Source organism: Topomyia yanbarensis, chromosome 2, assembly GCF_030247195.1.
Source record: "Topomyia yanbarensis strain Yona2022 chromosome 2, ASM3024719v1, whole genome shotgun sequence".
NCBI lineage: Eukaryota > Metazoa > Arthropoda > Insecta > Diptera > Culicidae > Topomyia > Topomyia yanbarensis.
In genome coordinates this window covers 130,452,471-130,466,858 of record NC_080671.1, presented here as the reverse complement: position 1 = coordinate 130,466,858, position 14,388 = coordinate 130,452,471, and the positions used below count along the sequence as shown (strand labels likewise).

The following is a 14,388-nucleotide window of genomic DNA, read 5'->3' as shown; positions in this document are numbered from 1 at the left end:
CGTTTCTCCATCAACAATAATAAGTTTTTCAAAAGGCCCATAAAATTTCCTGTAACTTGTAAACCATTTGAAAGCTATACGAAAACAACCAAAATATGATCGAACTTGGGTGAAGTGCCTATTTTCACCATACTAAGCAAGGTGTCTCACTAATTCATTAATTTCTTGGCCTACAAGCAATGGAATGCGTAAAAATTGACATCAGCCGTTTTGCTTCGTTGTTAAGAACCAAGATAATAACACAAATGCGCCGAAAACAGTGAAATGCTCGTGTTTGAGCGCAACGAAAACTCGAATCTAGTGCCCCTATTGTTGCGCTACCATTTGACTTAATGCAGAGGTTTTCAACCTTTTTCGTCCCATGTACCCCTTCCCGAATATTGATCCCCATGATGTACCCCTTTCTGAAAATTGTTTACCATCATTACCCTGTAGGGCTGCTACCCCTCCGGGTTTGACCTGGAGACTCCAGTTTTCGATGATCTCATTGCCTCCGGGTTTTGCATCTATTTCTCCGAGTATAGTGATAAGATGAATAATTTTAAATCAATATGTTCAAATGAGTTCCTTCGGTGTTAATGTTGACTGCTCCAGAAGCGGACTTTAACTGTTGGCCAGGTAGAAAAGATTTGCTACTTTGTTGGAACCTTCCTAGCGACTGTGATGACGAATATCCGAATGTTTTGTGCCCAGCAAAAATTTCGGAAGACACCGCAGTGTGCTTCACAGATGCTACCGCTTTCCTGCCTGCTTCACGGTACTTAGCTGTGGCAGAGAGCAATGGTTGTTCGGCTGCTCCTCCACAGCGTGAGTGGCCGGTGCTTTTAGATATTTGTCGTTAGCCAGGGATGTGAAATTTCACACCTATCTAAGTGGACAATACGGTTTGCAAACGCGATAAATTTACAGCTAATAAGAAAAGCTCAAAGTAGTGATGTGCATCACTCTTTGCCAAAACAAAACAACAAACGGTCAATGTGAGTCAATTTTGGAGATTGATATTTCGACGAGTTACAAAAAGAATGAGAGTTTATACTTGTCTAATTTAAACTCAGCAGATAGGTCAGATAGGTTCAAAGTGATTCTATAAAAACCTATCCCAGGTCAGTAAAAATTTCAGGGTGAAAACCTTACCAAAGGTGGTAACCCTATTACCCTGTAAAAAAAGATTTTTAATTGGATGAATGCCACAATTTTACAGTAAGAAACCCCTTCCAGGGCACTCTCAGTAAGCATCTCAATTCTTGTCATACTGAAACAATATATAAAGACAAATACCCGACGGGAATGCTTGAATAACAAGTTAAAATTTGTCCCAATTTACCCCTGGGGGTGAATTCACCCCTGGTTGAAAACCACCGACTTAATGCGTTGAACAAAGATGGCAGACACTGCTCTAATCAACGGCTTCAAATGGGTAGCGTGATAATAGAAACATGGCGAAAATGGGCTCGTCACCCTATATAGTTTAATCATAAGACCCTATGGTTGAATAGTATTTTGAATGTTTTCGTATAGCTTTCAAATGGTTTGCAATATCACCTTGATGTCAAAGAGAAAGTTACAGGAAATGTTTTTTCCTCATCAACTAAAGCAGAACTTTTCTTGCAGAACATCACTCAAGACTAGAAGTTTACTCAGAAACACATTTTCTTTTCGTTTTTGGAGCTAGCGTCATTCTTGCGCTAGTTTAATTCGGTCACTAAGTTAGTGTCGGATTCTGATGAGACGAAATCGAGAAAATGCAAAATCAAATCCAGATGGGTTGAGTGAAAAAAATGGCCGCAATATTGACATTTTAAGTTCTTAGCCCGTTTATTTAAAAAAAAAATACTACGTATGGCCTACTTGACCGATTTCAATCACCAATGAAATTGTCGTAAGACAAAACTGTTTGTGATTTTTTTCGATCGGAAAAGTTATTCTTTTGTGTATTTTTTTAACAATTGCTTATAAAAAACAGGAAATAAAAATCCACGCATACTATTTATAGCACCTAACGTTGCCGCGCATAGCAGATTGAAAGCGTAGAAAGCTTGCATTCCCACGACACCGCTTGGAGCAATATGTCTGATGCAGATTTTATCGCATTTTCAAGCGATAATGAATGGAAGCGCGACCATCAAACGTGGTAGACACTTATTCAGCCTATAACTTTAAATTCAAAGCGATGACATAGAAATATTTAGACATCAATCGATTGCAATTAATGGGCTCCAATTTATGGAAGAGATTCCAAAAAAAAAAAAATTCACGATGCCTGTCTGGGTTTGATTTTGCAATTCAAAATACTACTGAAAGATTGTATCTTCCATTAAAATTGTAATTTCGCCTAATTTGGGTAGCCCATTTGAGAAATTTTGAACCAATTTAAAAAAAAAACATACAAATTTACCGAACCTCTTCCACATCGAAAAATTTCTCGATCCGGTGTACGAATGGATATTTCTTTTTCGTGGAGTAGGAAACTTGCGGTCAAACTATTAGGTGAATTATAATAGGTTCATTATTTATTGACACATCTCGATCGTATACACTTAATAAAAATACAGCACGATCAATGTGCTCATATAGCTAGCGCAAAATTATTTGCATTTTTCACGTTGACTCAAATATTATACTGTATTTTGTTTGCAAAGTTTTATTCAAACATCTAAACCTATCAGGTGAAGGCAACAATATCTAAAAACACAGAAAAGTTCAATTTAAATGCATGATTTTTGATTGCACATTTTATGCGCAATATCTCATTCTCCTTTTCACATTCAATTCAACCTATCTTAAACCAGGTCCTGTTCTACTTCTTATTTATCACTCTTTTATCAGCTTCCTTTTCGAATCATCCGATCGTAGGGGTGTGTATGTGTGTGTGTATGAGTTCACTGTTCCGAAGGAGGCTGGGTTATGCAACGCGACTGATAAAGTGCCGCCAGTTACATAACACTCTGGAAGACTTTTTTTGGCGAGCCTGAGAATTTGGCGCACAGGGAAGACATTTTATGACTCATATTCTTTCCTCATGACCTTGGCGATGGTGCTAAGCTGCATGTTGGTAGTACCCTCGTAGATGGCACCGATCTTACAATCACGGTAGAATTTCTCCTGTGGGAAGTCCTTGGTGAATCCGACTCCTCCCATCCAATCGATACACTTGACCGTGGTACGCTGGGCCACCTCCGAAGCGTAGGTCTTTGCCATGGCCGCTTGCTTCAGGAAAGGAACTTTTGCTTCTTGCAGGCGGGCTGCATTATAGACTAACAAACGTGCAGCTTCAATTTCCATCGCAATTGTCGCGATCTGGTGCTGCATGCTTTGGAAGGAATAAACATCCGATCCGAACTGATTGCGCTCGAGTAAATATGGGATTGTTGCGTCGAAGCAGCCCTGGGCACATCCTAGCATTTGAGCTCCGATACCGATACGACCTTCATTCAGGAAACCGGCAGCATACTGATACCCTTTACCCAACTCACCCAGGATGTTCTCTTCGGGCACACGAACATTGTCCAAATGTAGCTGACAGGTTCCCGAAGCACATATGCCTAGTTTATTCTCTCGCTTGCCAACAGTGAAGCCTTCTGTGTCCCGCTCAACGATGAACGTTGTTATGCCACGATAACCTGCCGATGGGTTAGCATTGGCCATGATTAGAAACACTCCAGACATATCGGAATTGGAAATCCACATTTTGTTGCCATTTAGAATATAGTGATTGCCGTCTTTCTTGGCCGTGGTCTTGAGGGAGAAAGCATCCGATCCAGCCGAAGGTTCCGAAAGTCCAAAGCTACCACTGTACTCCTGTGATAATTTCGGCAAATATTTCTTTTTCTGCTCCTCAGTTCCAAGCTTGATCATCAGCGAATTCACTAATGTGTTGTGAATATCAACTAAAGCAGCAACAGACGGATCAACCTTGGACAGTTCCTCGACAACTAGCATCATCGTCATGAAGTTACATCCACTTCCACCGTATTCTTCGGCCACTTCCACGCCCATCAGTCCGTTGTCGAAAACGGCCTTAATCACACTAGGATCAAATTTGTGCTCTTCATCCATCTTCTTGACTAGTGGAGCAATTTGTTCCTGTGCCAGCTTGGCAACTGTCTCCTTCATCACCATCTCATCTTCAGTCAAGAAGGTAAGCGGAGCCGTTGGACCCTGCGCCGTACCAAATGAACTCGAGGACAGCTTTGCCGCAGGTTGCACAAAGCTCTTCCGACAAACTGCCACCGAGCGGAGGGTACTTTTCAGCAAATTATGCATCATGGTGAGGCGATTTGGTGGACGGAAAGAACACGCTTTAGCAGACTATCAACGATCTTCGAACTGATCACTGCCAGACTCGTAAATCAACTAAAGTGGAAAACTGGAAACGAGGTACCAGTTAACTACCAGTTATGTGTGCTGACCTAAACATGTAGATTGTGGGCACCGGTATTTCTCAAAAGTGTGGGTATAAAACGACGGTGCAAATATTTCGGGTTACTAACCCAAACCGTCTACAGGGTGGAGAGAGATAGCGATACTAGTATGTGATAGCTATTTGTACGATATGTACATAGCAAAATATGTTTGAAAATAAACCAATCATTTGTGATAATAATAACGATAACACTGCGTGTCAAGTGATCTGTTCTTAAAATATGAATTAATATCCTTCATATCATCAAACATAATTTGATATGCAAATTTTATATAATTTTCTTAAAATATCACAATGTTACCGTACCGCAACCTAGACCAGCGGCGCGCGTTTTAGAATCAGGCAAAGTATTTATCAACTACTACAAAGTAATTCCTCATCGCGGGCGATCTGTATACGAAACAGAAAGCGGCTGATGATGTGATTCTAACGAGCTCCACCTTCTGGCAGTAATGTGTGTAGTGGAGAAGCAGAAGGCCCGGCTGTTGTTGCATGGTATGACGTGGACACGCGAAAGCACCCCATACATTCATTTTTGCGCGCGATCTTTTTTTGGAGTACACTTGCCGGTGTTCGAGTGATAAGATAATAGAAAAAATACATTTTAACTCGTGTCTAAAGTGCTCAATCATAACTCATGTCGCGTCCAAATGGGAAAAAACACCACCCGGTACACATATCAATACAATAGAATAAAAAATAGAAATGTATTTGTCTCAAACGTGCTCGCGCCTCAATGTAGCGGAACATAATATATGAAAGATATTTTAACCGATGGCCTTCAAAAGTCAACTTCGATAAATAGGGTATTGTGCCTATTATAGCAGTAGAACCTATTGCTACCCTATGTCGCACCTCTTGCTTAACCATAGAACGTTGCACTTGCGTTTTCCACCCTAGAACGTTGCACTGGGGTATAAATGTATCCAACGCTTTGATCGCAATTTTCGCAGCTAAAAATGCAAACAAAAGAAATGTGTAGTACGTCATTTTCTTCGTTATTTAATTGCGAAAACAGCTGTGTAAGTGAAAGTACGGAATTTATTAAATCAATGATACATAAATTGGTTTGAACAATAAAAAAGTGAAAAAATCGCGGTTTTGACTTTTTTCACAAAAATTACTATAACTTTGCGAATTTTCAACCGATTTCAAGAAAATCAAATGTTTCTAAAAGTTGAAATAAAGACGCCGGCGTCGGCGGTAAAACATGATGATGAGTTATGTTCTACCATAGACCATGCGGTAGACTTGGGTGAAACGCCCAACTCCTACTCTGCAGAAGGCAAAAAAATTCTTCACAATTCCTTTCGGATCATGCCCATATGAGCCTGCCTAGTTCTAGTTTTCCGTTCTAAGTTTATAACTGATTCGCTCTAGAATACCTATCCGTCTTTCAATTTCATTGCTTTCGTTTCTCTTAGTCTCAAATTTGCCGAAAATAGCCAACAAAATCGATACAGTAGAACCTTGCGGCAATTAAAACATAGTAACGCATATTATACTTGCGAAAATTCAACAATAAAAATCAGAACGATTTTTTTCTACTTCAAAATTAAATTAAATTAATTGAATGAATGATTAAAAACGTTTTAATAATACTAATTGTTACTAACGTAGTAAAACAACTCGTATTTAAACTGGTATTGTCACGAGTCACACACTAACGAAACACTGCTTCCACGAAAGCTATAAGCAAACTGGCTATACCACCTTTTCCTAGAGCACTCTAGTTAGAGTGCGGTCAAGACGCGTTTGACGTATCCAACCGAGCAGAAACCTTACGTATTTCTATTGTGAAAACGTCAAATTTCATGATCGTTTGGATACGTCATGGTATCTTGGCCACACTCTAACTAGAGTGCTCTACCTTTTCCTACTCTTACTAGGAACTCTAAATTAAATTATGGTTAGGGTCCCAGGTCGAAAAATGCCGAATTATCGTCTTCACACGGCTCCAAAGAAAAGGCGTGGGGTACATTTGTACACCAGTGCAACGTTCTAAAAACCAAGTATACGAGTAATTGGCAACATCAATATTCATAATAGCAAAAGCAAATTCATGATAGCAAAAGCTTATTCATGGATTCGTTACCGAACGCTCTTTCGTTACAGTCGAGTTTGTTGTTGTAACATTACCTTGAGTTAGGCGATATCGGTGAACCCGAGCAAATACTCTTTACGCTGGAGTATCGCGTCTACATTCCTTCTCGTGATGTGGAGATCGACAGTGTGATAAATGATGCGGGTCTAACTGTCGATGATCTGATGAATGATGCGGTTGGCCGCTTTAAGGACCCTAACCTTCAATCAGTTAAGATTTTGGAGTGCAAGTAATCGCACTCAAAATCCATCGAAGATGGGAATTACTATCCATCAGACTCGTTTCGCGTAACCTTCGCCGGATCTGCACTTCCGAGCTACGTTGAAGTGGGAGGAGCTCGTCTACCTGTGCGTCTATTTGTACCGCGGGTCATGAATTGTTCCAATTGCAAGCAGCTAGGTCACATGGCCACCTACTTAGCAACAAGCAACGGTACGGTAAATGTGGGGAACGCAATGTGGATGATACTTGCAGTAAGCCCGCTAAGAAGTGTGTTTACTGTGGAGAGAATCCGCATGCACTTTTGACATGCCCTACGTACAAACTTCGCGCGGGTAAACTGAAGCGATCCGCCAAAGATCGCTCCAGACGCTCTTACGCTGAAATGCTTCAAAGAGCTGTTACACTTATCTCCGAAAACCAATTCGCTCTCTTGCCAACTGACGATAACGCCTCTAACGACCCTTGCGAGGGGCATTCTTTGGCACCGCTTGGAAACTCTAGGAAAAGACCTAATCCAAACTCACCTGATCTTCCTCGTAAGGGTCCTAGGTTATCCCAAACAAGGGTTCAAAATAAAAATAATTCATCATCTGGAAGTGTTGCTACAAATTCGAAGATAGTACCTCCTGGTTTTGGGAAATTGAGATACAACCAGGAGTTCCCAGCACTCCCCGGGGCACCAAAAATCCCAAGTGCTCCCATTTTACAGTCAGAAACTCAACCTAAAACGAGATTCTTTAAATTATCTGACATTGTGGACTAGATATTCACAGCTTTCAACATTACCGATCCTCTGAAAAGCATGCTGGTTGCTACTCTACCAATAGTAAGAACATTTTTAAAACGGCAATGGCCTCTCCTTGCAGCGATCATATCCTTCGATGGCTAACTTCCTAAACGGAATCACGAATCTGATCACTTTTTTACAGTGGGACTGCAGAAGTATTATCCCCAAAATTGATTCATTAAAACACTTGTTAGATTACATTACTTGTGATGCCTTTTCCCTATGTGAAACATGGCTTACTTCTAAAATAAACCTCAACTTCCACGATTTTAACATTATCCACTTGGATCGAGAAGACTCATATGGAGGGGTACTTTTAGGGATCAAAAAGTGCTACTCCTTCAATCGAATCAATCTCCCTTCGACGCTAGGCATTGAAGTTGTCGCTTGTCAACAAACAACAATCAAAGGCAAAGATCTTTGCATTACTTCTATTTACATTCCTCCTAGGGCCATGATGGGATATCGAAGACTCTCCAACGTGATTGAACACCTTCCCTCGCCCCGCCTGCTTCTTGGAGAATTTAACTCTCACGGTACAGAGTGGGGATGTCTGTACGACAATAATCGATCCTCGACAATTCAAAACCTTTGTGACAACTTCAATATGACAATTCTGAATACAGGGGAAATGACACGGATTCCTAGACCACCAGCGCAAGCAAGTGCACTGGACATATCTCTATGCTCGACATCACTACGGTTAGATTGCAAGTGGAAGGTAATATCTGATCCCCACGGTAGTGACCACCTGCCGATTGTAATTGCAATCACCACTCGTTCAAGGCCTTCGGAACCAATCAATGTTTCCTATGACCTCATACGAAACATTGATTGGAAGAGCTACGCTGCTGAGATATCCAAAACTATTGATTCTACTTCCCCCGTAGGAAGAGTATAAGTTTTTGTCCAACTCGATTCTCGATATCGCGATTCAAACTCAGACGAAACGAGTACCCGACGGGAACACCCAAAAACGTTCTCCAAACCCGTGGTGGGACAAAGAGTGCTCAGACGTGTACGCGGAGAAGGCTGCCGCGTATAAAGCCTTCCGGAACGACGGGTTAGTCGCTAGTTATCGTGTGTACGCGATATTAGAAAAGCGAATGAAAAATTTAATAAAAGCCAAGAAACGCAGTTACTAGTACCAGTTTGTCGACGGGTTAACAAGAGAAACATCGATGAGCACTCTTTGGGGGACGGCCCGACGTATGCGAAACCGAAACAGTACTAACGAGAGCGTGGAATATTCAAACCGTTGGATATTCGATTTCGCCAAGAATGTTGGTTTGGATTCCGACCCGTCTTTCACCAATTTTAAATAACTTTTTGCTAAACCTGTTGTCTGAAAAACAAATGCATTTCTCGCATGGTGATTTATCGACATCACGATTTAGGTACATGGGCCTTCCCCAGGGCTCATGTCTAAGCCCTCTTCTCTACAATGTTTACGTGAATGACATTGACGAATGTCTTGTCAATTCCTGCACGCTAAGGCAACTTGCAGATGATGGTGTGGTCTCTATTACAGGTCCCAAGGCCGTCGACTTGCAAGGACCACTGCAAAATACCTTGGACAATTTGTCTGCTTGGGCTCTCCAGCCGGCTATCGAGTTCTCTACGGAGAAAACTGAGCTAGTCGTATTTTCTAGAAAGCGTGAACCAGTGAAACTACAGCTTCAGTTAATGGATAAAACTATTGCTCAGGTTTCAACATTCAAATATCTCGGGGTCTGGTTCGACTCTAAAGGTACCTGTGGATGTCACATTAGGTATCTGAAACAGAAGTGCCAACAAAGGATCAACTTTCTCCATACAATAACCGGAACATGGTGGGGTGCACACCCAGGTGACCTAATCAGGCTGTACCAAACAGCGATATTATCAGTGATGGAGTACGGATGTTTCTGCTTTCACTCCGTTGCGAGCATACATTTCATCAAACTAGAGAGAATCCAGTATCGCCGTTTGCGTATTGCCTTGGGTTGCATGCACTCGACCCATACGATGAGTTTAGAAGTGCTGGCGGGCGTCCTTCCACTAAAAAATCGATTTTGGGACCTCAAGTATCGATTGCTCATTCGATGCGATATTTTGAACGCATTGGTGATTACAAATTTCGAAAGGCTTGTCGAGCTTAATTCTCAGACCCGATTCATGTCCTTGTACTTCGATTACATGGCACAGAACATCAATTTATCTTCGTATAACGTTAACCGTGCTCATTTCTTAGATACTTCTGCTCCAACTGTATTTTTCGACACATCTATGAAGGAAGAGATTTGTGGAATCCCGGATCACATTCGCCCACAAGTGCTCCCAAATATTTTCTATAATAAATAACATCAAGTCAACTGCGGCAAAATGTTCTACACTGACGGATCAATTCTCGACGGGTCCACAGATTTCGGTATCTTCAACGAAAATCTTGCTGCCTCATTCAAACTCAATGATCCTGCTTCAATTTACGTCGCAGAATTAGCTGCCATTCAGTATACTCTCGGGATCATTGACACCCTGCCCGCAGACCATTACTTCATCGTTTCGGACAGTCTCAGCTCCATGGAGGCCATCCGTGCGGCGAAGCCTGGAAAGCACTCACCGTATTTCCTGGGGAAAATACGGGAATATCTGAGTGCTTTATCTGAAAAATCTTACCAGATTACCTTGGTTTGGGTCCCATCACATTGTTCTATTGCGGGCAATGAGAAGGCGGACTCTTTGGCCAAACTGGGCGCACTAGAAGGCGACACTTACGAAAGACCAATTTGCTTCAATGAATTTTTCAGTATCTCTCGTCAGAGGACGCTCGAAAGTTGGCAAACTTCATGGAGCAATGGGTATCTGGGACGATGGCTACATTACATTATTCCGAAGGTATCAACGAATGCTTGGTTTAAGGGCTTGGATGTGAACCGGGACTTTATTCGTACGATGTCAAGGCTCATGTCTAACCATTACTCGTTTGATGCGCATCTCCGTCGTATAGGGCTTGCTGACAGTAATCATTGTGTTTGTGAGAACCGCTATCACGACATCGAGCATGTTGTTTGGCTGTGCGCAGAGTACCGTGTTGTCAGGTCCCAACTAATAGATTCCCTTCGGGCCCGAGGTAGATCACCCTATGTGCCAGTCTGGGACGTCCTGGCAAGCCGTGACCATCCCTATATTTTTCTTATCTATATCTTTTTGAAAACTATTGATGTCCAAGTTTAATACATTTTCCCCTCTCTCATTCACAGTAGAATCTCACCAACCTATCCCTGTATCTACAATATGGCATTGCTTCACGAGTCTTAGGTGCATACCCTTCTTGATAACCGTCTATCCAGAACATCATGACATACCTCACATGCAGATGATATAGAGAACATCATGACAGCATCGGAGTGCCAATAATCATCCGAAATATCGACCCTCCCCTCGCCCCTGCGATTACAGGCTGGAAACTACAACACTACAACAAAGTGTGCATATCCGCCACAATGATCAATCAGCAAACGACGATGTCAATTACACAATATGTATCCCACTTCCTACCTTTTTCCTTTACTTACATAAGAGGGGAGCAAGCCGCCCCTAAATACGGCTTTCCCTTCCCCCACTAACATGTGACATGTAATTAAAAAAAATGAAGTATCGGCCTTGTTAAGCTACAGCATTTGGGCCTAAATAAACGTATTAAAGTTAAAAAAAATAAACAAATACTATTGAGTAAATGAATTTATATTAGATACACAAAGAAATAAATATTACATGCATCTGAACTACTTTTGGGTGTTTGGTGATGCGGTTCGCGTGTATTGGACTTCTTCAAAAACTACGTGTTTCAGTTGATTATGTTGAGCTAGTTGAGCATTAGTGACTGAACAGTATGTTTAAGAAAAGGTTCCATCCATAAGAGATTATCATCACTGTTTCTGAAAACTGCGACTCTGATTCGTTATAGACGAGTGTTACTTGCCATCTTCACGATCATGAACGACAGTTCGAGCGAGTCTCTTATAGATGACAGTCCATTGATCTGAATCAAATGCCCAAGACCAAATGAGACTTCGACCAGCTGAACCAATATGTCCTCCCATTCGAAAGTAGAAAAATCCATAACAGCTGTCCGCTAAAACACTCGATCTTATGATTATTAGTCATGAGATTCAGAGATCAAAGAACCAGCATTCGCTCGGATCTCCCACTCTTATCCACTACCCAACAGTATGCGCCCTCAGCCTCATCACCGAAGCCCAGGGTTTCTTCCATAGCATCTGAACTGTACACCGAAAATTAAGTATCAGATTCGCGGTCCGCGCGCGATCATCCAAGAACACACGCGAATATGCGAATGGACACATGGTTGAAAAATAGAATTTCACACAAATTTTACATATACGTCAGCACACGTGACATCCGAATACACACGCGATCGAACACGTTAATGTACAAACGCTTGAGCCCTTTGCGATGATACACTCATTCTTGAAGTCCCTACGCCCGCACATATCTGAACCGTACAATGAACATTACATTCAGAATCGCGGCCCGCTGCAATTGGCCTTAAGCAGTGTTTTGGTGTTTTCCCGTCTCGTCTGCATTTTTAACGGGGAGCCCTGCCGAGACCCTAGCTCTACAGGTGCAGTAGGACAACTCTTAAAAAACAAAAGAAAGGACACTTAGAATCATATTCTGTAATAGAATTACAGTTTTGTCTGCCAATATGTATGAAATTTGAAAAAATGTATAAAGTTGTCATTTCACAGCCCGCACTCTGGCAGATGTTCATCCGCCCATCTAGACACTGTCAAGATGAGGACCTACAAAGCCTAACTGTTCGTATGTGCTAGTCCGTTTAGCACACCAGTTTCTTTCAAAAGCAGGCGCCGGCTGTTAACCAGTCTCACAAGTTTCAGATACATTACATAGATAATAAACTAAGGCAGAAAATGAAAAGATAGTAGAGAGATTATGGGCTACTTAAACGAGACGTCGAGCAGCCATTTCAAACAGCCCCCAAGGGCCTTTATAAGCCCGTGCCGCGTCAGACACCAACCCTTTGAGGTGGTATGACTCACAATGATCATTCTGAATGGCTATAAAGGAGCTAATGAGAGATCATTTAAATTTAATTGGTGTTGTACTTTGCTGTAAATAATATACACCATAAATTAGCTATGTTACTAATGGGAGCGGGCCATTTGGCATAATGGACATTTGGCATAACGGTTATTTGGCATAATTTGGAGAATTGATCACACTAAAGGTCATTTGGCATAATTTTGAGAATTGATCATACTGAAGGTCATTTGGCATAACAGACATTTGGCATAGTTTTGCTAAGTGATCTCACTGCAAGTCATTTGGCATAACATACGAATGTGTAGTTTATCAGGTGAATGACCCATAAGGTTAAATCTGCTCTAAGCAATAATAATAATGTGTTACCTTTTACCTAATATTGATTATATTTCGAATGAAGCGGCGGCCCCTCGCAAGCAAACCTGTGATCCACTCGTTTGCCTATATTACTCAAACATAGTGGCTATAAATTAGTTTATAGTTTAGGACAGCAGGCGACTTGAAGCGATGTGGCGTAACCACATTAGTCGTAAATGTTGTTTTATTAATTGGTAACGAAGAATAATATAATTAATTTTGGTTCAAGTTCAAGTTTAGTACTATTGATAAACCAACTCATTTAAAGTCATTTGAATATTTAGGTAGTTGCCGTTATGCTCAAACATGTGATCAACATGTCAGCTGCTTACAACTGGATAACAAACTTTTCCTCGAACGATGAACATTATTGTCAACATACAATCAAAACACATAATACATACAAGAAAGGATACTCTCAAAAACATCCTGGTAATCAATTACTTTATCACTACATATACCTATGCTAAACGACTAATAATGCTAAATTAGTGTTTTCCTTAACCTAAAAATTGTACGGAAAGACCTTCAGCAGTAGCACGGCTTAAAATTATGCCGAAATGCCTGCCTTCTCGAACAGTTTTAAATTATGTGCTTCCCCTGTAGTTGAGAAAATGGTAAATGACCTCCAGTGTGATCACTTCTCAAAATTATGCCAAATGATCGTTATGCCAAATGACCTGCACTGCCGCTAAAAGCATAATTGTCCCATATGTATAGGGATTCCCATAGCACATGGGACAGTTATGCTTCTAGCGGTAGTGCAGTGTAATCAATTCTCAAGATTATGTCAAATAACCGTTATGCCAAATGACTTTATGCTAAATGGCCTTATGACAAATGACTTTATGCCAATTGACCCAGACCCGTTACTAATTACTAATTGCTAATGCCGTTTTCGCCCGCAGCCGCTGTGCTAGGTTCTGACCCACAACCGCCGTCAGATCTTATTTTTGCGGCGACCCAGATAGAGCGCGGACCAGTATAGCCCCAAGTTAAAACCTCATAAGTAAGAAAAGCAGCGTAATGGGTAATTAGGATTCCTAATAGTATCTACTTTCAGAATAGACCCAATATGCCCTCCTAGTGTCCTCGATGTACCACTATAGAGGCGTATTGCAATCCTTATAGTTTCCTTATAGTACATTTTTGGTGTAGATCCCGTCTAATCGGCATTTCTGCCCTAGGCCAAAAATGCGTGCCCCCCTCAACCCAAATTTTTAACTAGGACGGATTAGCGCATGGGCGCCATTTAAACACCTTTTTCCATATGAAGAATATCATTTGGTACTATTTGATAACATTATTATTATTATCATTGGTTATGCATTCTTACCTTTCCGTTTTCATAATTTACCTTGACGCTAGTATTTACCGGCTATTTTTCCACTTTCCACTTTATCATTCCTTGTTCTTTTGAGAGTA

The 14,388-nt window shown here is 41.2% G+C and overlaps 1 protein-coding gene across 1 annotated transcript; it reads right to left on the bottom strand.

Moving 5' to 3' along the window:
• Nucleotides 1-2,483: 2,483 nt before the first annotated feature.
• LOC131681306 (short/branched chain specific acyl-CoA dehydrogenase, mitochondrial) lies at nt 2,484-4,377 on the bottom strand. Its single transcript, XM_058962040.1, has one exon. It carries the CDS (start codon nt 4,264-4,266, stop codon nt 2,998-3,000), a length of 1,269 nt encoding a protein of 422 aa, XP_058818023.1. The 5' UTR covers nt 4,267-4,377; the 3' UTR covers nt 2,484-2,997.
• Between the last annotated feature and the right edge of the window lie 10,011 nt (nt 4,378-14,388).